General features: G+C 41.9%; 1 protein-coding gene across 5 annotated transcripts in view; it reads left to right on the forward strand.

Moving 5' to 3' along the window:
* The window catches only part of CAMK1D (calcium/calmodulin dependent protein kinase ID), a 491,464-nt gene that overhangs the window by 187,644 nt on the left and 278,162 nt on the right, over nucleotides 1–25,658 (forward strand). For 4 of the 5 annotated variants that reach the window (XM_010590728.3, XM_003410734.4, XM_064284866.1 and 1 more), the window contains exon 2: nucleotides 28–159. The exons of the other annotated variant lie outside the window; for it this stretch is intronic. In XM_010590728.3, coding sequence (XP_010589030.1) covers nucleotides 28–159 — 132 coding nt within the window. The remainder of the gene's footprint in view (nucleotides 1–27; nucleotides 160–25,658) is intronic. 5 annotated transcript variants of the gene reach the window in all.

Below are 25,658 nucleotides of genomic sequence, written 5' to 3' on the forward strand. Positions count from 1 at the left end.
TTCTTTTTTTTTCCTCTTTGTTCACAGTGGTGCATTTTCTGAGGTGGTTTTAGCTGAAGAGAAGGCAACTGGGAAACTCTTTGCTGTCAAGTGCATCCCTAAGAAGGCGCTGAAAGGCAAAGAAAGCAGCATAGAGAATGAGATCGCTGTGCTGAGGAAGTAAGTGCCCGGCGGGATGGGTGCCTTGCTCTGGCTGCCTGTGCATTGATTGTCTGGTCCCTTACCCAGTGGAGAGAGCTGGCTGCCCTGAGGCCAGCTTCATCGAGGTCAAAAAGGGCGAAGAGAATGCTGGCCTAGAGAGAGAGGGTGGTCACTGCTAATGCTGGCTAGCATTTACACAGTGTTTTCACAGCACTTTTCATATATATTACTTTATATAACATTTGCGGCTGTTATTTGAGTTAGCTGTTACTTCAAAAAGAGCACAAAAATCAGGCAGACTTAAAAAAAATTTATTATAATGAAATATACTGTAAAATTTTGCTTTTGATCATTTTTAAGTGTATAATTCAGTGACATTAATTACATTCACAATGTTGTGCCACCATTAAAAAAAAAAAAAGAATTTTTTTTTTTTTTTTTTTACCACCATTTCCAAAAGTTTTTTATCACCCTCAACAGGTACTCCATAGGTTCTTGTTATGTTATCAAATAGCAATCACTCCACACCTCCCCTTTCCTCCCAGCCCCTGGTAACCTCTTATCTACTTTCTGTCTCTTGGAATTTGCTTCTTTTAGGTATTTTATGTAAGTGCAATCATACAATACTTTCCTTTTTGTGTCTGGCTTCTTTCGCTTACTGTGATCTCCAGGTTCATCCATGTTGTAGCATGTATCAGAACTTCATTCCTTTTGCTGGCTGACTAATATTCCATTGTATGGATAAACCACATTTTGTTTACCATTCATCTGTTGTTGGATGACTTTTATTTTTGCTCCCATATGTAATAGGACAAATAAGAATCTTCTCCCTTCCAGTATAATGGCACACAGAGAACCATTTTCCTGTTGCTGAATTCACCCAAAAGATCTGTCATCGGTATGGCATCCAGTGCTTCTCCCCCATCGTCATTATTAAGCCATTCCACCATATCTCACAAGGTTTGGGGAACAAACCCTTATATGGTACCCGTTTTGGCATGTTTGGAGTGTATCTGAAATATGTGCTATGGAAATTTTAAGAGTACCATTAAGAAAAGGTGTTAGAAATATCCTTGAAATTTTTGAGGTTTGGAATCAGCACACAGCAAGACTCTCTGTACACGTAAGCAAAGCAGAGTGAGAACAAACTTTCTTGGCCTTAAGACGTGTCACACTCCCTGCATTCTCCTACCTGAGTAACCCATCTCTCCCGCTTTGGTGTCTCGCTGGAACTGACAGGCCCTCTCAGCAGTGCTTTGCTACCATAAATATAAAGCCAACACTGCTGGGTGAATCAGGACAGTGTCTTCCGTTCTGACCTCTGTGTGAGTCACAGAGAAGACCTGCAGCATGTGGGATATGTTCCTGGACAAATGTCTTGGCAGCTTGCAAGGATTTTTACTTATTTATTTGGTTGGTTGGTTGGTTTTTAGGTTCTCTAGATAGTCTATTAGAGACCCGAAGAGTTTCAGATTGTGCTGTGGAGGATCACAGGAAATGATTATATCAAAGAGAATTGGGGAAAACAAATTACTCTAAGTACATTAGCATCAGGCAGGAAAACACTATGTTAATGAAACATTTATTTAAATTGCTTATTTTCTAAAACGAAATCAGTGCTTGGAGAAAGAGGTATCCACTGGTGACAGTAAGTAGCAAACTCATTGCAGGTATTTGACATTTTAGATGGAATTCTGAGTGGGCCCAGAGCCTTCCAAAGGTTTTGTGTTGGGTGCAGGGGCTGCTGGGCCTCTGCTAAATTGGGAGAGAAAGTGCCTTAAAATTTTATGTGACTTCCTTATGGGCTTAGAAGTAAAAAAAGCTGGGGAAGTAAGTTTCTATTCTTAGTGTTATCTTTGGCATCTGTGAGTAGGGGGCATGTATGTAGACCTTGTAAGTCAATCTTGGTTTATGCACGGACACTCTGCTTTAATTACTGTCTCCACCCTGTGCCCCACTTCCAGGGAGAGAACATTTAAAATCGACGAGGCTCAGGCATTTGGAATAACTCATTTCTATAGTTCCTCCCTGTTAGCTGTTAGAGTGCCTTGAAGCGTGACCCTTCTTTCAGGAAAACAAAAACAAAAACAAAGAAATGATTTTTTCAGAGATAACAAGGTGATAGATCTCTTGGTCTGATGTATTTCTCGGTCCTTTGCAGATGATTTACAGGTGGACTAAGAGGCAGCTGGACAGCATAAGCAACAGGAAGCAGAGCATATGAGCTGTAAAGAAAATAGCTCGGAGCCTCTGTTAGGATGCTGTCACTGAGATGTTCATTCATTTAACAAACACTCTTTAAATTCCCACTCTGCAGCAGGCACCACTGCTAGGTACTGGGGTTTGAAGGCTAAAATCTAATTCTTGACCTCAAAGAGCTCACAGTTTTGTTACTAAATGAACGCAATAAAGTTACAGATGCTGTGTTAGGAGTATGAAGAGGGGTTGAAGGGTAGAAGTGCCCAGTAATTCCTTTAGGGTGGATGTGAAGAAAGGAAGGAGCCCTGGTAGCCCAATGGTTAAGGGCTTGGCTGCTCACCGAAAGGATAGTGGTTCAAATCCCCTAGCCGCTCCGTGGGAGAAAGATGTGGCAGTCTGCTTCAATAAAGACTGCAGCCTTGGAAACCGCATGGGACAGTTCTACGCTGTTCTGTAGCGTTGCTATGAGTCAGAATTGACTCGACAGCAATAGGTTTTGGTTTTGGATTTGGTGAGGAGAGTTTTCATGGAGAAGGTGGGTCCAGACAATGAGAATGTTTTGCTGGGGTCAGAGAGGCATAGGGATATTCCAGCCAGCAGAAGCAGCCCAAACAAACGTAAGGAGATGGGAGACAGGCTGGTGTGCTGAGGAACTCTAAGTGATTCATCTAACCCAGGCAGAGTGTTCAAGGGTAGGATTGTGGAGAGCCTTGTATATAATAGTTTAGACTTTGAACTTCATCCTGTAGACAGTGGGGAGCTGTTGAAGGGTTTTAATGAAAAGAGCAATGTAATCAGGTTTGTTTTATAACAATTATTGTGGCCCAACTTGGAAGGATAGTTTGGAGGGGGCAGGACTCAATATAGGGAGAACAATTAAGAGTCCATTGGAAGAGTCCAGCTGAGAAATGAAGAAGGAACAAATTAGAGCAGCAGTGGTGGGAATAGGAGGAGTCCCTGGCTGGTGCAAATGGTTAATGAGCTTGGCTGCTAACCAAAAGTTTGGAAGTTCAAGTCCACCCAGAGATGCCTTGGAAGAAATGCCTGGTATCTACTTCTGAAAAATCAGCCATTGCAAGCTCTATGGAGCACAATTCTAATCTGACACACATGAGGTAGCCATGAGTTGGAATCAACTTGATGGCAACTGATTATGGGGATGGGAAGGAGGAGACAGATATTAGGTATGAACAAGGTAGTATCTCTAGAACTTAGGAATTTGATGGGAGTGGGGAGATGGTTGAGGGAGAGATAGGATTCTGTGATAACTACTGGATGTCTGACTAGACAATGACCTTATTAACCGAGATCAGAAATATAAGAGCAGGAGGACAGGTGATGAGTTCTGTTTCAGACATGCTGAGTTTGAGGGCCCAGGTGAAGATGACCAGTGGGCAGTTGACTATCTAGGTCAGCTGTGATCTGTGCTTGTTGGCTGTTAAAGTTTTCTGAGACAACATAAAAAATGATCTTTTGGTACTTTCAATAACTAACTCATTGTCGATGGGGTCCCAAATGGACCTGCTTTACTCTGAATTATGCCAGATAGTCCCTGGTCATTTGTGCATTTTCACTCTATTTTTTTTTTAACCCATGTAGGCCCGTTTGAGAGACTGCTGTCCCTCCTACATACAGATTTTATTGCAGGGTGAGAGATTTATTTATTTCATTGGAGTAATATAGCTAATATATCCTTAAGAATGTCTTTGTACTTGCTCTGAAAATAGTTGCAAACCAAATTTTCTACGTGATAAGTAGATACTAAACCAAGCTCAGAGGGAAGGAAAGCAATATTCATCGTGGTAGGCTGTTGCTATGCAGCAGAGAGAGCTACTGGTCTGACATTGGTGTTCGGTGAGCTCAGTCTCTGATTCAGCATGAGCTTTTCCAGGTGGACTGTTAGCTGTGGTCCCACGAACAGAGTATTTTATGCATTATGGAATATAACGAATCAGTATTACACACCTTGGGTTGGATTTTATAGGGTATATAGGTTCTGTGATATTATTTACTTAGAAGGCACTGCCCAAATCTAATTTCAAGGCAACACATCAAGCACTTTTGGAGAGGTAGAAAGGCAAATATATAAAGTCTGCATTTAAATGAGGGATGAAGAGGGAAGGAGGTACATAAAGCTGGAAAATGGGAGTCATGTATTTAGAACAGTCCTTTCATTAATCGTTGTGTAAACTGAGGTTCAGATTGGTTAAAGAGGTACTGTCTGAGGAGCTTGTGGTGCAAATGGTTAACGTGCTTGGTTGCTGACTGAAAGGTTGGAGGTTCAAGTCCACCCAGAGGTGCCTGGAGATCTACTTTTGAAAAATCAGGCAATAAAAACCCTATGGAGCACAGTTGTACTCTGACACACATGGGGTAACCACGAGCCTGAATTACAGTGACTAGTTTGGTCTGAATGAAGCATGGTGCCAGCATTCAACATGCTTTTTGGATGCTTACTTTGTAGGTAACGGAGGTAGTCTTGCCCTGGGGAAGGGGCCTAAGCAGGAACTGCTTTTAAATTGCATGTTCTCATCTATCTGGGTACACGGGGGGTCTCAGCTGAGTGGTCTTTGCCTCTTTCTCTCTAACATGTGGCTCTGAACCCTGGCTTGCACGTTGCAATCACTTGGGGGAGTTTTTAAGAACCTACTGATGCCCAGGCCCCCTCCAAGACAAACTGAGTTAGAATTGGAGGTTATGGTGGGCATCAGAAATTTGAAACACCCTTGTCCCTGTGATGCTAACAGTCGGCAAACCTGAACATTGAGAATAGCTGCTCTAGGGCTGACCCTCCTGGTCTCACCTTCCACGGGGTGGAGATGCTTTCCTTGTGTCCAGGAGTATGAGCAGATGTTTCCTTTAGGTTGGAGGCTTCCTTTACAGGAGGAAACTCAAACGTGGTTCCTTAATGAAGCAGGATTACCAGAGAGGTGAATTGAGTGGAGTCCATCAGTGTATCAGAGGGGAGCAGGTACCAGCCACCGGCTGGGCTCAGCGAGAGCCTCATTCTTTGAGGGTGGCTGAAGGAGAGGGGCAGCAACGGCCAGGGCCTGGCCTGGACAGGCTGGGGTAGGGATCGGTCAGGTCAGTACCATTTGGCACCAACCACATTATCAGAAGGGGACTGAGGCCACTAAAAGTACTAGATGCCAAAGCCTGGGGTCCTGGCCTGGAGCCCCCAAATTCCTGTGGCCCAAGGTGAGGATGGATGGCAGGAAGTGTGGTGTGTCTAGGCCTTCTGGAGGGAGAGAGAGTCAGTGCCTAGCCATGAGGAGAGGGGGGCTCCAGGGCCTGGGTTGGGAGGGCTGGGCCTGCCCCTTGCGATAGCTTCATACTCTGGTTATCATGGACCAAACACACTTTTCCCGGCATAGAATGAGAAGAAGAATGGCAGCTTCAGCACCCACAGGAGAAGACAGCTGGTTTTGTATCAAGTAATAGCCTTCAGAGAAAGGCTTCTGTGTAGATTAACTCATTTAAATCAGGCTGGCTTCTCCTGCTGCCGCTTTGTTCTGATGGCAGGCTGGCCTGCTCACTTGTTTAAATCACTGCCAAGTGCCCGTTGATTGTGTGTGTCAGGGAAACACATGCCTCAATAGAAATTCATTGATTCAGAATGAACAAAACCACTTTTCCAACGACTGAAGGTGGCCGAGCTGGTAAAGCAGATACTTGAATTTCTCAGGCACTGATTCAGCTTTTTAAGAATTGGTCTGATCTACCTGAAAAGTAATATTCTAAAATAGAGAGGCTTTTTTTCCCCCCAAAAGGTGGCATTAGAACTATGGAAATAGGCAGGAAGTGTGGAAAGTAAAAGCTGAAATCCATATGATAACAAGTAGGGAGACAGGTGTGTCTTGTATGATTCTAGAACCCTTGGCTACCTGGAAAACCCTTATTGAATAAGTTCCCTTGAGTTTGAAAAAAACCATGCAATTCAAGTAAAGCAGTAGTTCAGGGATGTGGTAAATTGTTTGGTGGTGGTTAATTGGTGCAAATAGTTAATGTGCTTGGCTGCTAACCAAAAGGCTGGGGGTTCAAGTCTATAGAGAGGTGCCTCAGACGAAAGACCTGGCGATCTCCTTCTGAAAAATCAAGCAGTGAAAACCACGGTTCTATTCTGACACCCATGGGGTCACCGTAAGTTGGAATTGAGTCTGGTATATTGTGTTGTATGGTTAAAGTAAAAATCTTGCCAAGCTTTTAGCGTGCACATGTGAACCTGTCTGCTGAATGGCCTTAGGCCTGCTGGAGTCTTAACACAACACATTCTGGACCTGTTGAAACTATGTTTTATGAAAGCATCTAATCACAAAGAGTTGGGAATCTTCCTTATGGCCCTACCAGAGACCTGGACTCAGAATTTTGCCTTATTTCACTTACCAGTTGTTGTTCAATTGATTCTGACTCAGGGTGACCCTGTGCGTGTCAGAGTAGAAATGTACTCCGTTGGGTTTTCAGTGGCTGAGTTTTTGGAAGTAGATCACCAGGTTTTTTTCCCAAGGTGCCTCTGGGCAGCCTTGAACCTGCAACCTTTCAGTTAGCAGCCTAATGAGTTAACCATTTGCACCACCAAGAAACTCCCTATTTCATGTTCTTTATCCTTTTTTACTCTATAACCAGCCTTGCTAAGTTTAGCCCTGCTGAACTTATTCCTGAACAATGAGGCTCTCCCTTCGAGGCAGACAATGCTTTATTTCAGAGCAGTCTTTGGTGGTCATTGTTTATTTCGTTCTGACAGTGTGCATGTATGTAAGAAGAAATAAAATTAACCGTCTGAGCCCAGTGCAAGTTTACAGCCAAGAGAAGATACATTTGATGCTTCCAGACAGCCTTTGCACAGTGCTTTGTCCACAGCAGATAATCAAGGAACGTTCATTGATTTGATTTGAAATCCATAAACAATGTGTTTTTATGACTTCTGTCAATTTCTTAGGCATTGCTCACAGAAATCCATGAATCGAATGAAGATAGCATTGGTTTTATCTCTTACTACGAAACAAGGATATTCAAATTAGTTTGAGCAGGCATGTTGGTTTATCTTTCCCATGACCGTGTATCTCTGGGGCCCCTCCTTCCCAAATATTACATTAAGTGTGGCTGTCATGGAACAGTTAGTCCGCTTTCCTTCAGTCCTTTCTCCCTCAGCACTCCGCAGATGAGTATTTAAATGCGCATCTGATGTTGACCCTTCCTGTCTTAATTATAAACAGCCCCCATGGCTCAGTGGTTAAAGCACTTGGCTGCTAACTGAAAGGTCGGCTGTTCAAATCCACCAGCCGCTCCATGGAAGAAAGATGTGGTAGTCTGCTTCCATAAAGATTGCAGCCTTGGAAGCCCTATTTGGGGCGGTGGGCAGTTCTACTCTGTCCTATAGGGTCATTATGAGTCAGAATTGACTCGATGGCGACAGGTTATCTTAATTATGGATGGTGCCCTGGTGGCGGAATGGTTAAGCACTTGGATGCTAATGGAAAGGTTGGTGGTTCAAACCCACCCAGCAACTCTGTGGGAGAAAGACCTGGCACTCTTCTCCTGTAAAGATTACACCCTAGAAAACCCTATGGGGCAGTTCTACTCTGTCACATGGGGTCTATGAGTTGGAATCGATTTGACAGCACCTATTAACAACAACATCTTAATTATGGAGCACCTGCGTGGTGCAAAAGGTTAGCACACTCAGCTTCTAACCAAAAGGTTGGAAGTTTGAGTCCACCCAGTGGCACCTCAGAAGAAAGGCCTAGTGATCTACTTCCAAAAACATTAGCCACTGAAAATCCTGTGGAATACAGTTCTACTCTACTCTGACACACATGGGATCTCCATAAATTGGAATTAACTTGGCAGCAACTGGTTTGTCTTAATTACAAAAAGCCACCAGCTTGATAAAACCCAAACTGCTTTGTAAAGACACAGCCCCCTCGCCCCCCGCCCCCGCCAACCACCTCGTGATCCCTCTCTCTAGTTTTCACTTCCCCAGCTCCACACCCCACATTTCAGTCTGGTTCCCCAGAAGGGAGCAAATGATTGCCTCTGCCTCTCCTCTTCCTCCCTCCTTTCCTGCACCAGTGGGCTGAGTCTCAGTGTGAGAATCATTTCCTTCAAGACTCCCCTTCTTGGTTTTTGAGTCTGGGCTGGCACTTCTCTCTGAGATTCCACGGCACCAAGGTTTACCTCTATCATTCCTGGCTCTGCCTGGGTTAGACCGTGGGCTTCCTGAATTCAGCGGTAAAGGCTGCAGCCCTGAGCTAAAGGCAGTGATGGCGAGAATAGAGAATGGGGGTGGAGGACCCAAGTGATAGTAAAACCAGTTGCCGTTCAGTCAGCTCTCCACGTGTGTCAGAGTAGAACTGTGTTCCATAGGGTTTTCGGTGCTGGTTTTCCGGTGGTAGGTCGCTAGGCCTTTCTTCCGAGGAGCTTCTGGGTAGACTTGAACCTGTAGCCATTTGGTCAGCAGCTGAGCTAAGGGATAGTAATTAAGGAGGTTAGAAACACTGGGGCTTGGGCACTGATTTAGGAGAAGGGGAATTAGAATAAAGGAGCAATCTCAGCTAAATTCCAGGTCTCTCTGGCTTTGGTGACCAAGTGGATGGCATGTCCATCAACCAGTATGGGGCATTCTAGAAGAGGAGGTAGGTTTCAGGGGAAGATGATTCTCCTATGGCAACAGGGAGTACTTAAATCTAGTCTGGCTGTTCCTACCACCTTTTATACTATATATATTACTCTGTAGATATTTAGAGTAGTTGAAGAAAAAATGTGTTTTATCACACTTTCAGAAACAGTGTCAGTTATTCGCATGCTTATTTCCTTGTGCTAGCTCCTTGCCATCTTATCTAGTTATTTACTTGGGGAGTTCAGCTTTTGTGTAGATTAATTGGTGATTGAAATCCTTCTGATGATATATCTTGGCAAATATTTTTCTATTTCTTCTGCAAACCTATTTAGCTAATGATTTAGAGAAACTTCACTTAAATGATTCCAACAGCAGTGTATATATATACCTTGTAGCCTAATATTCCTAAAAAGTCAGAATAGCTTACATTGGAGGATCACACTACTTGAAGGATTAAATGCAAGAACTCTTGAAATGGACTAGAATGACAAATACAGAAAAAGAAATAAATATACACCAAAGGTTTTCCTTTTTCTTTTCTGTTAAACTTAAGATTGTGTCAATTTTGTGGTCTACATGGTTTTGGCATTATTTATTATGGGTAGATAAATTATTTTAGTGTTTTATTTATGATTCATTAACTAGTTTAAACTATATATAATTTGATGAGTAGATTTTATTTCACATAATTGATGCCCAGGGCTGTCATTTGAGGGGTGTAATAGTTTACCATTTTAAAGCTATATAACTGACTTCCCTCTCCAAGGTCAGCCATATTTCAACATCAGCTTAAAATTCAAGTCAAAGTCTTAGGTCTGGCCTAGAGCTAGGTTTTGGAAAATCTACAACTGAATGAATTGTTTCTAAAAAAGTCTGTAGTTGCATGGAATTTGGGGAACCTAATACCTATTTCTTTTAGCCATTTGCATTTTTCTTTTATGAGATTTTAAAAAACAGTCTTGACTATATGATATGGACATCTGGTATGTATCACTTTGGACTCCAAACACATAGAAGGATATTTGTTAACAAATACAGTTCTGTGATTAAAAAAAAAAAAAAAAAAAAAAACCCGTTGCCGTTCTGAGATAGATGTGGTGTTTTAGCCTGTGTTGAAGATACAAAGCTCACACACACACACACACACACAGACATTTTAAATAAGTCCCTGGGTGGTGGAAATGTTTCATGCACTTGGTTGCTCATCGTAAGGCTGAAGGTTGAGTTTCCCTAGCAATGCCTCAGAAGAAAGGGCCGGTGGTCTACTTCTGAAAAATTGGCCATTGAAAACCCTGTGGAGCACAGTTCTACTCTGATGTACATGGGGTCACCATGGGTTGGAATTAACTGCATGGCAACTGGTTTTTTAGTACTGAAGAGCAAAAAAATGCTTTTGCTTCATTTGGTTCATGAACCCCCAAAGTTGCCAAAAACTTGCCAGCTAAATAAGATAACAAATGTGAAAGGCTTTTTTTTTTTTTTTGTGCTTTAAAGGTGTATACAAATGTTAGATATTAGTACTCTCATTATCCTATTTTGAGAGTCCAGAATATTTCTGTAAGAGATGTAAAAACGGGAGTTATTTTGTCCATTTTATGGAAAGAGAAACTGAGGTACAGGGTGTGTAATTCAGATGAGCGATGGAGCTGGGGCAAGAGCAGAGAGCTGTTCGGTTGGGGAGCTGTTCTTCCTTCATTAGAGGACCCAGCCCTCCTTCTGTTAGAATATTGCCACTGGAACTTTGGACACTCTAGGAAACAGTGTTATCCTTCTTAAGCTAATCATTCTCAACTAATTTTATCCTTCTCAACTAATGATGAGAAGTAGATGTCAATTAATTAACTTAATAGACTGATAATCTTAAAATTAGAACCCAACATTTTGTCCAAAACTAGTCTCCTGAAACCCAGAACAGTTTATATCCATCATTTGAGATTTTAAATCCAAATATTTTTATCTTGCCATAATTTAGAAACTAGCTGGGCATTCTACAAGCATTGTTGCATTTACTCCTCACAATAAAGCTATGAAGTGGCTATTAGTATATCATGTGATGGATGACGAACTTGGACTTACGTAAGTATTTCTGGAGGCTACATAGTCTGTAATTGGTAGATCAGGAAGTCAAACCCAGGTCTGTCTGCCTCTTTCCATTATGATGTGACCCATCTGGTTCTTCCAGATTCTCTCCTTAAGACCAAAGAAACAAACAAAACCAAATCCATTGCCGTAGAGTCGATTCCAACTCAGTGACCCTACAGGACAGAGTAGGGCTGCCCCATAGGATTTCCAAGAAGCAGCTAGTGGATTCGAACTGCAGACATTTTGGTTAGCAGCCAATGTCTTAATCACTGCATCACCAGGGTTCCCTCCTTAAGACGGGGACCGCATATTCTTGATAGAGGTAATGTCCCACTATATGCAGAAAGTAGTCACTGATGGTTAGAGAATACATCTCTAATTGTGACTTTTCTGCCATTGTTGTACCTGTTGTTGTTAGGTGCTGTCAAGTCAGTGTCAACTCATAGTGACCCATGTGATAGAATAGAGATGCCCCATATGGTTTTCTAGGCTGTAATCTTTATGGGAGTAGGCTGCCAGGTCTTTCTCCCATGAAGCCACTGGTTGGGATTGAACTGCCAACCTTTAGGTTATCAGCTGAATGCTTAACCTTTGCACCACCAGGGCTCCATTTCCTGCCATTAGAGAGGCAGTATAAAATATTGAAGACCTGAGAGTTGGCCTGCCTGAGTTGGCATCCTGACTCCACCATCTAGAAGCTGTGTGACTTTGGGCAAGTTATTTCAGCTCTGTGCCTCCAGTATCAGTAGAATGCGGATAGGTAATATTAGCACTTGACTCAATTATTTGTTGTAGTGATTGAAGAATCAATGCATGCAGAGTAGTTAGAGCAGTGTCTGGCACAGAGTATGGCTTACAAATGTTTGCTATTTATGTTATTATTATACGTAGAGGGGACACCATGTTTGGCAGTGGAATAGGGAGAAGGTAACTTCCCAGAAGTCACATCACACCAAGTATGACTTCTCCATAAGGCTCCCCACTGGAGCCCAGGGAAGCCCTGATGTCATAGGAAACAGTGCCAGCAGCAATGAGGTGGCTGGCCCTTCCCTGTGGAGGGCATACTGCAGGGATAATACCCAGTGTAGTTGCAACATTGTCAAGAATATGTCAGTTTTACTATTTTTCTTGCTGGGAAAACCCCTGTGAAAGCTGCTTCTCTCCTTGTCTCCCTTACTGTCTGCTTCCCCTAATGTCAGAGCCACAGAGCATTGGCACTGAAAAAGGAGCTTGGAGATCTCGGCCCAGCTTTCTTGATTCCCAGATAAAGGAACAGGTCCAGAAGGGTTAAATGACTGGCCCACGGTCACAGAGCTAGCTAGCACAGGCAGACGTGGAGCCAGAACAATGGTTTCTGGACTCATAGTTCAGAGCTCTTCCATCACCACACTGCCTCTTTCCAGAGAATTCTGCAGGAAAATGCAAGAAAACAGCTCTTCCTCATCTTTAGAAGCCCCTTGGTATGTTTGGCAAGGACTAAAGAACCTTCCCCAGTAGCTTGGCCAGATTCCAGTGTGGGATATTGAATCTGGTTTCAGAAATTTCCCCAGCGATTTCAATGAGATGTGCTGTTCTTTCTGCCTTCCCCTGTCCTCAGAGATGCAGGGTTGCTGTGGGCTGCTGTGAGCACTGTCATGCTCTGCCCCATGCTTCCTCCGGTTCTCTGGTTTTCCGGTATTCACTGGGAAGAAGCTCAGAGGCCAGCCTGGAAGGAGTCTGTGTTAAAGATTAAACACTGGAGATGCTTCATTCCCATTTTAGGTGTGTTTGATGAGTTTGGCCCTTTGGGCCAGTTTCTTGTCAACGGAATGACGCTAATACTTCTTGAAAGTGTAACAGGAAGAAATCAGCTACAGACTGTAGAATAATTTGGAAAATAAGGAAAGTGCTATTCTGGTATGAGGTCACAATCCAGGAAGACCTTTTCCATTCTCTCCATCTGGCTGCAGGCCAGGGAGACATGCTGAATACCCCCGAGAGCCGTTCATATTTCTTTTTTGCCCTCTCTGTACCTTTCCAGGTTGCTCTAGAAACAAAGGAAGGGCTGGCTGTCTCATGTACCATCACTTACAACAGAGTGGGCTTCAGGAGTTCTTTCCATGTCACCGCTGCCTCTCTTCTAGAGCCTCCTTCAGGAGAATGCAAGAAAAAAACTCTTCTTCATCTTTAAAAGTTCCTTAGTACGTTTGGCAAAGACTAAAGCACACACCCCAGTAGGGATCATCCTGAGGAAGACACGGAGTCCCTGTGTGGTACAAACGATTAACAAGGTCAGCTACTAACCAGAAGGTTGGTGATTCAGGTCCACTCAGAGGTGCCTTGGAAGAAAGGCCTGGCAAACAACTTCTGAAAAATCAAACACTGGAAACCCTATGGAGTGCAGTTCTACTCTGACACACATGGGGTTGCCATGAGTCAGAATCAATTCAACAGCAACTGGATAAGGGAAGCACAGAGTCGGTAAATTAGGGAAAGGGAGAGCTCATGAATAGTAATTGAGCAAACCATTTAGAGATTATTCATTTGCATGATGAAGCCAACCTGTTCAAGAAGCCATGGAATTTTCCTCGGTGACAAATTTTAAATTAGTATGTAAATTTTTCAAGGTATAAAGGTAAATTTACAGTAAAAAAGTTTTTTTACTCAAGGATTGTTGATATTACTTCTAGTGAATCTTTGCTAATTTTAGAGCAAAGGGGAAATGCAACTATTTCTTTAAAATGAATGTTTGTCTGGGTCAAGTTAAGTTGGTTTGTTTGAACTGTATTTCTACAAATCCAAACCTTATTTCCTGGCTGTGCATGCTGGTGTTTGTTTTAATCCTGGTAGGACCTCCTCTGGGACAAAGCTACTTGATAAAAAAAAAGAAAAAGTGGCCCTGTTGTTGTGTGCCATCAAGTCAATTCCAACTCATAGCAACCCGATAGGACAGAGTAGAACTGCCCCATAGGGTTTCCTAGGCTGTAATATTTATGGGAGCAGATTGCCAGTTCTTTCTTCCATGGAGTAGCTGGTGTGTTTGAATCTCCGACCTTTTGTTAGCAGCCAAGTGCTTAACCACTGCACCACCAGGGCTACTTAGGGTGTCCCTAAAGGATGACAAAATGCACATTTAATGGAGTGCATATAATATATCTTGGGGTTGGATTAGAATGTTAGATATATTTTGTATATAATGTTAAAACTTGGGAGGCAAATTGGTTTGTGGGCTCTTTTATCTGTCCAGCTAGATGAAGCTCCCACTTTCTGTTGGATTCAGAATATGGCACATTCAAGATGGGTTCTGGAATCCTCTATATCCCGTTTTTATTGATTTTTTTTTTCTTTAACGTTATCAGTAGAATGGTTGAAGCTTTGATTGACTTGTTCCTGGACCCGTGTGAATTTCTTTTTTCTTTTAGTATTTTTGTCTTTTTTGGAGTGCTTCATTTCTTAAAACCTTGTAGAAGATTATTGGAACAGGTTGGCTAGCTGAGTTTGATTCATCAACTATATCCGTAAGGTGCTTATTGAAGTAATTCCCAGGAGGAATGTGGCAAGTCGTTTTTACTTTTCTAAACAAAGTCATTTAAGTGACACAGTGTTTCATTACTCAGACTTAGGTGCTTTAGCTCATTTAGGCGATTTGTTTTGGGGACAATCATTAATAAGTTATTATTATGTCCATCATTATTATTGCGTAGTCAATATAACTAAAAAAAAAAATCTGCCCCTTTTAAAAATAATTTAGAATGAGTAGTGTTTTCTTCATAAAGGTCACAGTGTCACGCAGTATAATATAAATTCCCAAGAAAACTTTGTTCTGAGGAAACAACTTACTCAAGAGATATTCCTGAATATTTTCATAATTTTATTGCCCAGTCAGATGAACAGACGGAGCCTGCGTGCCAGTGAGACTTTTCAGAGTACATATTTCAGATTCCTGTCTTCCCTGTATTCAGGAGTTCATTCAGTCAATGTGTATATTTCATTTCCTTTTTTCAGTAGCAAGCCTTGTTCACTCACTTATATAAATCTTAATGATTTTTTTTCCTTTTTATTCAAGAGGGCCCTGGAATTAGCATTTCATAAGTACCGTCGTGTGATTCTGATGCAGGTATGAGTCGGTCCTCCTTAGAGAAACACTACCTTGAAATAAAACTTAATTATTTTAAATTACATCATATCATGAGTGGGAATCGACTCGATGGCATTGAGTCTGGTTTTGTTTTATCATCATTATATCATCTAAAATTTTTTCATAGTATCTCTTTTGAATGGCGTCTTAGCCATCTAGTGCTGCTTTAACAGAAATACCACAAGTGGATGGCTTTAACAAAGAGAAATTTATTTCCTCACAGTAAAGCAGACTAAAAGTCCAAATTCAGGGCACGCTCTGCTCCTGGCACTGCTTTGTTGGCGGTGTGAGATCCTCCAGTCTCTCTGCTTGCTTCTATCTTTTATATCTCAGGAGATTGCCTCAAAACACAATCTAATACTGTAAATTGAGTCCTGCCTTACTAACACAACTGCTGCCCATCCTCCCTCATTAACATAGAGGCAGGAATTTCAACCTACGGGAAAATCACACAATACCAGGAATCGTGGCCCTGCCCAATTAATACACACATTTTTTGGGGAGGACATAATTCAATCTATGACAAATGGTATTGTCTTCTATTTTTATTATGTAAAATTTTGTTATTTTGGACTCTTTACTCAGGATACAGATCAAGTTGAAGTTTGTCCTTTCTGCTACCCTAAAAAATTATGTAGTGAGCATATGATAGAATAAAAAATATTTTTCAAGGTATTATAAAACTCACCTAAAAATATGAATATTTTCAAGTTCTTGAAACCAGTGTGCTAAATGTCAGTAATTATCTCTTCACCTAAGTAGATGTGGCAGTGACTCTGGGTGGCTGTAGGTTTGCTTCTACAAGTACTTAAAATCACTAGACTCTTTAAAGATATTGTAGAACTCAGACTTTTAAATAATTTAGATTTGTTTTCTCCTTACTCTGGATTAGAGAACTCTTAAATCTATTTAAGAATGCCACGCCACACTTCCAATATTATTGATATTTCACTTGTTGTTAGCTGCTGTCCAGTCAGCCCCTCGATGTGTGGTGACCCCGTGCATGATGGGATGGAATGCTGCCTGGTCCTGCACCATCCCCATGATCAGTTGTGATCACGCTGTTGTGATCCATAGTTTTTTTAATGTGGTAAAAATATGTACAATAAAACATACAGCAATTCAACAATTTCTACACATACAATTCAGTACATTGATTGCTTTCTTCAAGTTGTGCGACTATTCTCACTATCTTTTCCCAAATTATCCCACCACCAGGAACATATATTTAATGATCCATAGGGTTTTTGTTGGTTGATTTTCAGGCCTTTCTTCCTAGTTTATCTTAGTGTGGAGGCTCTACTGAAACTTATTCAGTATCATAGCAACAGGCAAGCTTCTACTGACAGATGGGTGGTAACTGCACATGAGGCGCGCTGGGCAGGAATCAAACCCGGGTTTCCTGCACAGAAGTTGGGAATTCTACCACTGAACACCAATGTCCCTCCTGATACTTCCCTAGATGCCTTTTATTTTTACATGGCTTTTCTTTATTTACCTCTATAAGGCCCTAGGGAGAAGGAGTGGCTAGTGTTGTGGTCTTTCCTCTGGCCGTTTTCATATCATTTCCTCTGCCTGTAATGCTGACTCTCCTGGCCTCAGTTTTGGGGTCTAGTCTTCTGGTGCTTGCACTTAGCATGTGGTCTGCAGACCAGCAGCATCAGCATCTGTGTTAGTCAGCTAGGGCTGCTATAACAGAAATACCACAAGTGGATGGCTTTAACAAATAGTGTCGGCTAAAAGTCCAAATTCAGGGCGTCAACTCCAGGGGAAGGCTTTCCTTTCTCTGTTGGCTCTGGAGTAAGAGCTTTCTCGTCAGTCTTCCTCTGGACTGGGAGCTTCTCTGCGCAGGAACCCCGGGTCCAAAAGACACACTCTGCTCCCGGTGCTTCTTTCTTGGTGGTATGAGGTCCCCCTGCCTCTCTGCTTGCTTCTACCTTTTATATTTCAAGAGATTGCCTCAAGACACAGTCTAATCCTGTAGGTTGGGTCCTGCCTCACTAATACAAATTCTGCCCATCCTCCCTCATTAATATCATAGAGGCAGGATTTATAACATATAAGAAAATCACACAATACTGGGATTCATGGCCCTGCCGAATTGATACGCACATTTTTGGGAGGCTATAATTCAATCCATGACAGCATCTCCTCGGAGCTTGCAGAAATCCAGAATCTCAGGCCCTGCCCCAGAGCCACTGAATCAGAATCTGGATACTAACAAGATGCCCAGGTAACTGGTTTGCATGCTCACATTTAGCAGCTCTGATCTAGGGCAATTTAGTGGCTCCTTTGTGCTCAAGTGACATCTGGTATTTACCTTTGTTCTATCCTTATCACAATATAGAGTAATTGCCCATTTACTCGTATTTCTTTCCCACTAGACTTAACACTCCCTGAGGACAGAGATGATATTTAGCATTCAAATCTATTTCTCATTCCTGGAAAAGTCCTTTGTACATAGTAGGTTCTTGTACCTTTTTGTCAAATTATACAGAAGAGGGGAGATTGAAGAATACAACATGCATTCCCTTCGCTCTAAAAATCAAAATGCTTTGTTGCCTGGAGTGAATAAAATCTTCAAAATTTTGAAAATGTAAGCGCATCCATCCTAACCGCCACGGAAAAACTCAAGAAAGAAAGAAAGAAAAAAAAAATCCAACCTAATACATTAAATCCTTGGCAGAATTGGCACAGAATTTTCAGCTTTGTGGTCAGTTCTTCTCAGATGGGAGTCCTTGGGTGGTCTGAAGAGTTAATGCTCTCCACTGTTGACCAGAAGGTTGAAGGTTTGAGTCTACCCAGAGGTGCCTTGGAAGAAAGGCCTGGTGGTCTGCTTCTGAAAAAGCCATTGAAAGCCCTGTGGAGCACAGTTTTACTCTGGTACATACACATGGCGTTACCATGAGTTGGAATCAACTTGACTGCAGCTGGTTTTGGTCTTCTTAGATGGGACATGTAATATCTCTGAAAATGTAGACTGCATCATGAAATGTGAGAATTGCATACCAAAGACATGCCCCTCTTGTGTTACCTACTCTGGTTGAGATTTGTCTCTCATGTTTACAACTCCAAAATTTTAAATATGAAAAGGCACTATTAAGGTTTGGAAGTTTCAATGAGTAAACTGCCTTCTGGAAGATGTTGGCACTGTTTTAAGCCGAATTAAAAGGCTTTCATTTCTTGAACCATGTTGATCACTGTATACACACTTCAAAAATTAATGAAAGATAATCCACACTTCAAGGAGCCGATGGTTGAGATAGGGAGGCTTCCAGGAACACCCACAACTGTGCAGGAAAGCTGCCTGAGGGTAGTGTGAGAGGTGCAGACACTTTGCAGAGCGGTTCACAGAAGGGAGAAATTGTAGCCAGCTGGCGAATCCAGAAGATACTGGCAATGGAATTGTCTTTAAGGATGGGTAGACTTTTCCTGGGTGGAGGCAGGAGGAAATTGGAAACATCTAGGTGGATGGACTAACTAAAACATTTATAGAGGTGAAGGAATGAAAAGTGGGGACTGTGTTTGGAAGACTGGCTGGAGTGTTTGAGAAGATACAAGTGAGGAGTGAGAAGACAGGTCAGAGCATAGAGGTGCTCACCTGTGAAGCTAACAGGTCTGTACTCCATTTTCTAGCCAATGAGGTAACCACTGAAGATTTTTGCATAGAGGAGGATTGGGAAGGAGCATTGGAGAGATTAAGAATGATTCCTGTGGTGTACAGGATGAGGGTGGAATAGAATAGAGACTGGGAAGCCCCTGGGGTACAACCGTAACAGTCCTGGGTAGAGGTGAGGGGCCCTAAACAGCCATGTTGACCTTGCCTGAGATCCTGAGAGCAGGAGCCAATGGAACTCAGCCATTAATGGGAGATAATAAAAGAGGGGAGTCAGTTTGTTAAGTCTGAGTGTTGGGAATATGCAGGGACCACTAGCAGACATAGAGAAGTGAGGAAAAGGACAGAACATGGTGGTGTTCATGCAGACATTTCTTTTTACTCCCACTGAGATATCTAATGACAGAATTAATTAATAGGATCCCATTTTTTTATTGGCCTGAGAGAGATGAGGCCAGTCCTGAAAGCCATCAGGCCCAGACCTGTTAACACTGTAATTGTAATAGCAAATGAGGTGTGTTGCCCTTACTTTGAACTTGTTCCATCAGTGATACCTGTAGGGTCAGATGTGCTATTGGGGGTCCTTGACCAGGGTAGGAGAGTGGGCATGTTGTGAAACAGATTGTATCATTATGCAGGGCTAATTGGCATAGAAACAGAAGACACCAAGTATTATGATGGTGTGTTATGGTTAGTACTGTTGAGATGCATTACAGGCTTTAGTATACAAATTCATGCCTATGAGATGAGTCAAAATTATACTTTGGGTTTTTCAGATGGTCATGCTTAATGTTATTGGTAGTACGTAGTGGGGGATTCATCCTCTTAGGTTCTGACTTCTGGAACAATGGTTTTCACCCTATAAATTTTGATGATTTCCAGATGTTCCTAATTTTCCCCTTCTTTTTTTTTCTCCTTCTCATTTTTCCTCCCTTCTTTCCTTCCTCTTGCCTTCTTTCACCACTGAACTTCTTTAAACAGTGTTTCTATGTCTATAACTGTACTTCCTCACTTATCAACTCTTTGGTTATATGTGCATTATCCTATATCCTTCCGCATTTACCAACTCAATCACCAACCCCTTTACAATAGGGCTTATGCCCAACTGCAATACTGAAAGTGTTTCCTCTAGAGACTGACAATTTATTTTGGGTTGTCAAGCATAGAAACTTTTTCACAACGTAGATTCCCCTGGATTTTTCCAATACTTTAGGCGCTGTTGATCAAAATTTGACTGACGTTCTCTTCTTAAAAATTTGAGATTCTGTAATGGGTATATTGCTGGGGTAATTTGCCTCCCTCCATTTCTGAGGGCTCTTTCTTCTCTTCTTCCTCCCGTTTCCTAAATGGAGTCATTTTTCAAAATTTAACACCCAGTCTGCTTTGCTCTCCATATGCTCATCTGTGAGAATGTCCTGGTTTTGTCTCTTACTTTAATTTGGAGAGCTTCCAAGGCTGTACCTCCAGCCCTGATGTCTTGCTAAAGCAGTGGGCTGCAAAGTGGGATATACAAGATGATCCACTGAGATGCAGAAAGAAAATGTTAGAACTTATATTGATAATTTTTATCTTAAAAAAAAAATTAAGAATCACAAAAACTGTTGAGAATTGACAGTAGTGCCCTCAGCCAGTTGTTTTGTGAGGCAGACAGTCAAAGGCCCACAGAAGGGCCCTTGCTGCCTCTTGTCTTCCACCCGAGAAGACATAAGGAAGTCTATATATGCCCATTTAAGTAGATTTGTGGGTTACAATATCTTGTTTTACCTAAACTCACCTTCACAAGGAGTCCCTGGGTGGTGCAAATGGTTAATGTACTCGGCTGCTAACCGAAAGGTTAGAGGTTCGAGTCCATCCAGAAGCACCTATGAAGAAATGCCTGGCAATCTACTCCCAAAAAACCAGCCATTGAAAACCCTGTGGAACACGATTCTACTCTGACACATATGGGATCGCCAAGAGTTGGAATTGACTTGATGGCAACTGGTTATTCGTTGTATGTGCTTTGTCCCGTACCCTCACAACAACCGTGTTAGGAAGGTCCTATTATTATCCTCTGTTTACAGATAAGGAACATGAACATCACAGAGGTTAGGTAGCTCCAACAAGGCCATCCGGGTAGGAAGTGGCAAAGTTTGGATTTGAAGTAGTTCTGTTGAACTCTAGAGACCACAAGCTTAACCACTACTGACTATTATGTTCCAGGTACTGTGTGGATAAGGGGGTTACCAAGTCAGATAGGACAAGAATCTTACATTAGGGAGTTTACTGCCTAGTGGGGGACCCAGAAGCATAAGCAGAGGACAATAATCGCTTGATAAGTACTCAACAGAGGGGAGGCTGGATGCCCTGGGAAATCAGGGGAAAGGACACTAGGCCAGTGAAAGGGGGCTTTTCCTGAGGAACTGTCATCTGAACTAAGTCCTGAAGGAAAAGTAGAAGCTGGTCAGGTGGGTGTGGTAGTGTAGTAAGTCCTCAGAGGACAGAGGGAGCAGCCTGAGCGAGGCCAGGAGGTCAGAGTACATGACATTTTCAGGGATCTACATCATTCCCTGAACTAAAACAAGATGAGAGAGAGTGCACCTCTCCTGGCTTCACTCCTGGGTTAACAAAGCCTTGCAGAGTATCTCCTGTATCTGCCTCTTCCTTTGCATTCCTTCTTCTGAATTCCTATTCTGAATCTTCTCCTTATACCTGGACAATTACAACAGCCTTTATTCTCTACCTCTTCTAATCTATCCTGTATTACTGAAGCCAACTAATCTTGTATCACTCTCTGATCATGTTGCTCTCTTGCTTAAGAATGGCTCTCCACTGCATATCAAATAAGGTCAACTGTTTAACCTGGCACTCAGGCTTTGTGTTTGGGTGTTAGTCTCTGTTTCTGTTTTATCTTTCGTGACATACCTATCTCTTCCCACTGGGGCAAACAGAATAACTTTTTATCTTCTCTCAATATACTGTGTTTCCCCATCTTGACCTCTTTTTGTTGTTGCTGGCAGTTCCATAATCCTCTCACTCTTATTTCTCGCTACCTATCAAAATCTTGTCCATATTTCAAGGCCATCTCCAATGTTACTCAAACATGAAACCTTCCCTGATCAGGCCAGCCAGAATCATCTCTCCATTCTCTAAAATGCTATAGCCTCACAGGGAACCTGGACTTGCATCACGTTTTGTCATTGTTCCCACTCTGTAAGGACAGAAACTGGGTCCTGGTCTCTGTAACCATCCCCATAGTTCCCACCAAGATAAGTCAGAGGTTTAACAAGTGACTGAATTTCAAAGGGACCTAAAAAAACCTGTTTCCCTTGCTCAGGAGGAATCCTCTGTTTAAAAAGGTATCCACTGCGTCCTACCCACTTGGCAAGCAGCTGAGAGTGCTGAAGTGCCCCTGGTCACCTGCCATACTCTCCCATCTGCCACCCTGCCCTTGAGCAATACTGAACACTCTGGTGCCCCAGGTTGCCTGTCACACCCCCTGCCTGCTACCCTGTCCACCTGGCAAGCAGCAGTGAGCATACCTGTCCTGCTGGTTGCCTGCCGCACTCCTCTGCCTGCTGCCCTACTTAGGTGGTGAGGGGCAGTGAGCATGTCTGTGTCTCTGGTTGCCTGCCACACCCATCCCACCTGCCATCCTGCCCACTCAGCAAGTACCATTGCATGCTTCCATGTCGCTGGACCCATGACAGGTGGTGCCTTACACTTACCCAGCCTGCCCCTAGCTTCCCCACATGCCCGGTGAACAGCAATGCATGCTTGCCCTGCCCGCCACTGCATCATCCACCCAGCAACAGGTGGTGAGTGCTCTTGTGCTGCCAGATGAGCCATCAGCAGAGCACACCTGCCTGTCTGCTCACCCTGATATCTCAAAAACCAACCAACCAACCAAACAAACAAAAAATCAGGACAACCAAACATACAATACCTAAATCAATAAAATAACACCTTAATGTCTTGGAAACAGCAGACACTAACAAATTATACGAAGAAACAGGATAAGATGGCTCAAACAAGTGGGCAAAATAAGGGGAAAGAGAACCTTCCAGGAAGGAAGGAACAAGAATAGAACTACCTGAGAAGGAATTCAAAAGATTAATATATAGGATCCTCAAAGAGATCAAGGAAAACATTGAAAAAAACCCTAGAAGAATTCAGGAAAACAATACAAGAACAAAATGACAGACTTAATAGACAATTAGAAACTGTTCAAAAACAACAACTAGAGATTCAGAGATTAACAATAAAATATCAGAAATGGAAACGCAATGGAAGGACACAGAAGTAGAATTGAATCAGTAGAAGAAAGAATCAGTGAGATAGGGGACGAAGGAAAAAAATGAGAAGATGCAAATAATCAAAATAAGATTTGAAATGGGCAACATTACAACAGAACCAACCAAAATAAAGAGGATTACAACAGAATATTAGGAAAAACTGTTGGGTACTCTAACAAATTTGAAAACCTAGAAGAAATGGACAAATTTCTAGAAACACATACAGAGGTAGAAAACCAAAATAGACCAATAACAAAAAAAGAAATTGAAGATATTATAGGAAAAAATTTCCCAACAACAACAAAATGCCCCAGTCCAAATGGTTTCACTGGAGAGCTCTACCGAACATTCAGAGAAGAGTTGACACCAATTTTACTCCCAACTATTCCAGAACATAGAAAAGGAAGCAATACTTTCTAATTCATTCTGTGAAGCCAGCGTAACGCTGATACCAAAGCCAGGCAGAGATACCACAAAAAAAGAAAATTACAGACCAATATCCCTGATGAATACAGATGCAAAAATTCTCAACACAATTGTAGCTAACAGAATACAATAGCACATCAAAGAAATAATATATCATGATCAGGTGGGATTCATACCAGGGATGCAAGGATGGTTCAACATTAGAAAATCAATCAATGTAATTCACCACATAAATAAAACAAAAGAATCACATGGTCATCTCCATTGATGCAGAAAAGACACTTGATAAAATCCAACACCCTTTCCTGATAAAAACTCTCAGAAAAATAGGAATAGAAGGAAATTCCTCAATATAATTAAGGGTATATATGCAAAACCAACAGCCAGCAGTGTTCTCAACAGAGAGAGATTGAAAGCATTCCCCTTGAGATTGGGAACAAGACAAGGATGCCATTATCACTACTCTTATTCAATATCGTACTGGAAGTCCTAGCTGGAGCAATAAGCCAAGAAAGGGAAATAAAGGGCATCCAAATTTGTAAGGAAGAAGTAAAATTATCCTTGTTTGCAAATGACATGGTCCTATACATAGAGAATCCCAGAGATTCCACAAGAAAGGTACTGGAACTAATAGAAAGGTTCGGTAAAGTGGCAGAGTACAAAATCAACATACAAAAATCAGTTGGATTCCTCTACACTAACAAGGAGAACTCTGAAAAGGAAATCAAGAAAACAATACCATTTACAATAGCCCCCCAAAAGATAAAACTCCTAGGAATGAATCAAACCAGGGACATAAAAGACTCATGCAAGGAAAACTACAAAACACTACTGCAAGTCAAAAGAAACCTGCGTGAATGGAAAAACATCCCATACTTGTGGATTGGAAGACTTAATGTAAAAATGTCAGTACTACTCAAAGCAATTTATAGATATAATGCAACACTGATCCAAATCCCAACAACATTCTTTAATGAAATGGAAAAACTAATCTCCAAATTTATGTGGAAAGGAAAGAGGCCCAGACTATCTAAAGTGTTATTGAAGAAGAAGAACAAAGCAAGAGGCCTCACGCTTCCTGATCTCAGAACTTACTATATAGCCATGGTAGTCAAAACAGCCTGGTACTGGTACAATGACAGATACATAGACCAATGGAACAGAATTGAGAACCCAGAAGCAGATCTATCCAACTATGGACAGCTGATCTTTGACAAAGGGATGATGTCCATATGACAGGAAAGAGATAGTCTCCTTAACAAATGGTGCTGGTAAAACTAGATATCTATTTGCAGAAAAATGAAACAGGATCCATACCTCACACCATACACAAAACTAACTGAATGGATCAAAGACCTAAATGTTAAACCTGAAACTATGAAGTTCCTGGAAGATAACAGGGACAAAGCTAGGGATTCTAATTTATGGCATAAATACACTATCAAATATAGCTAAAAGTGCACAAACAACAGAAAATAAATTAGATAACTGGGACCTCCTAAAAATTAAATACTTATGGTCATCAAAAGACTTTACAAAAGTTAAAAAAGAGAACCTATAAACTGGGAAAAAATTTTGGGCAATGGTACACCTACCAAGGGTCTAATCTCAAAAATACATAGAAAACTTAAACACCTCAACAATAAAAAGACAAACAGTCCAATCAAAAAATGGGCAAAAGACATGAACAGACACTTCACCAAAGAAGACATTCAGGTGGCTAACAAACATAGGAAGAGATGCTTGCAATCATTAGCCATTTATTGTTGTTAAGTGCCATTAAGTCAGTTCCAACTCACAGCGACCATATGTACAACAGAACGAAACACTGCCTGATCCTGCACCGTTTTCACAATTGTTGGTACGTTTGAGCTTATTGTTGTAGTCACTGTGTCAATCCACCTTGTCGAGGGTCTTCCTCTTTTTCACTGACCCTCTACTTTACCAAGCATGGTGTTCTTCTCCTGGAACTGGTCCCTCCTGATAACATGTCCAAAGTCTTGCCGTCCTTGCTTCCAAAGAGCATCCTGACTGTATTTCTTCTAAGACAGACTTGTTCATTCTGCCAGTCCATGGTATATTCAATATTCTTTGCCAACACCATAATTCAAAGGCATCAATTCTTTGGTCTTCCTTATTAATTTTCCGGCATTAGCCATTAGAGGGATGCAGATCAAAACTACAATG

This window comes from Loxodonta africana, chromosome 4, assembly GCF_030014295.1.
Source record: "Loxodonta africana isolate mLoxAfr1 chromosome 4, mLoxAfr1.hap2, whole genome shotgun sequence".
Lineage (NCBI taxonomy): Eukaryota > Metazoa > Chordata > Mammalia > Proboscidea > Elephantidae > Loxodonta > Loxodonta africana.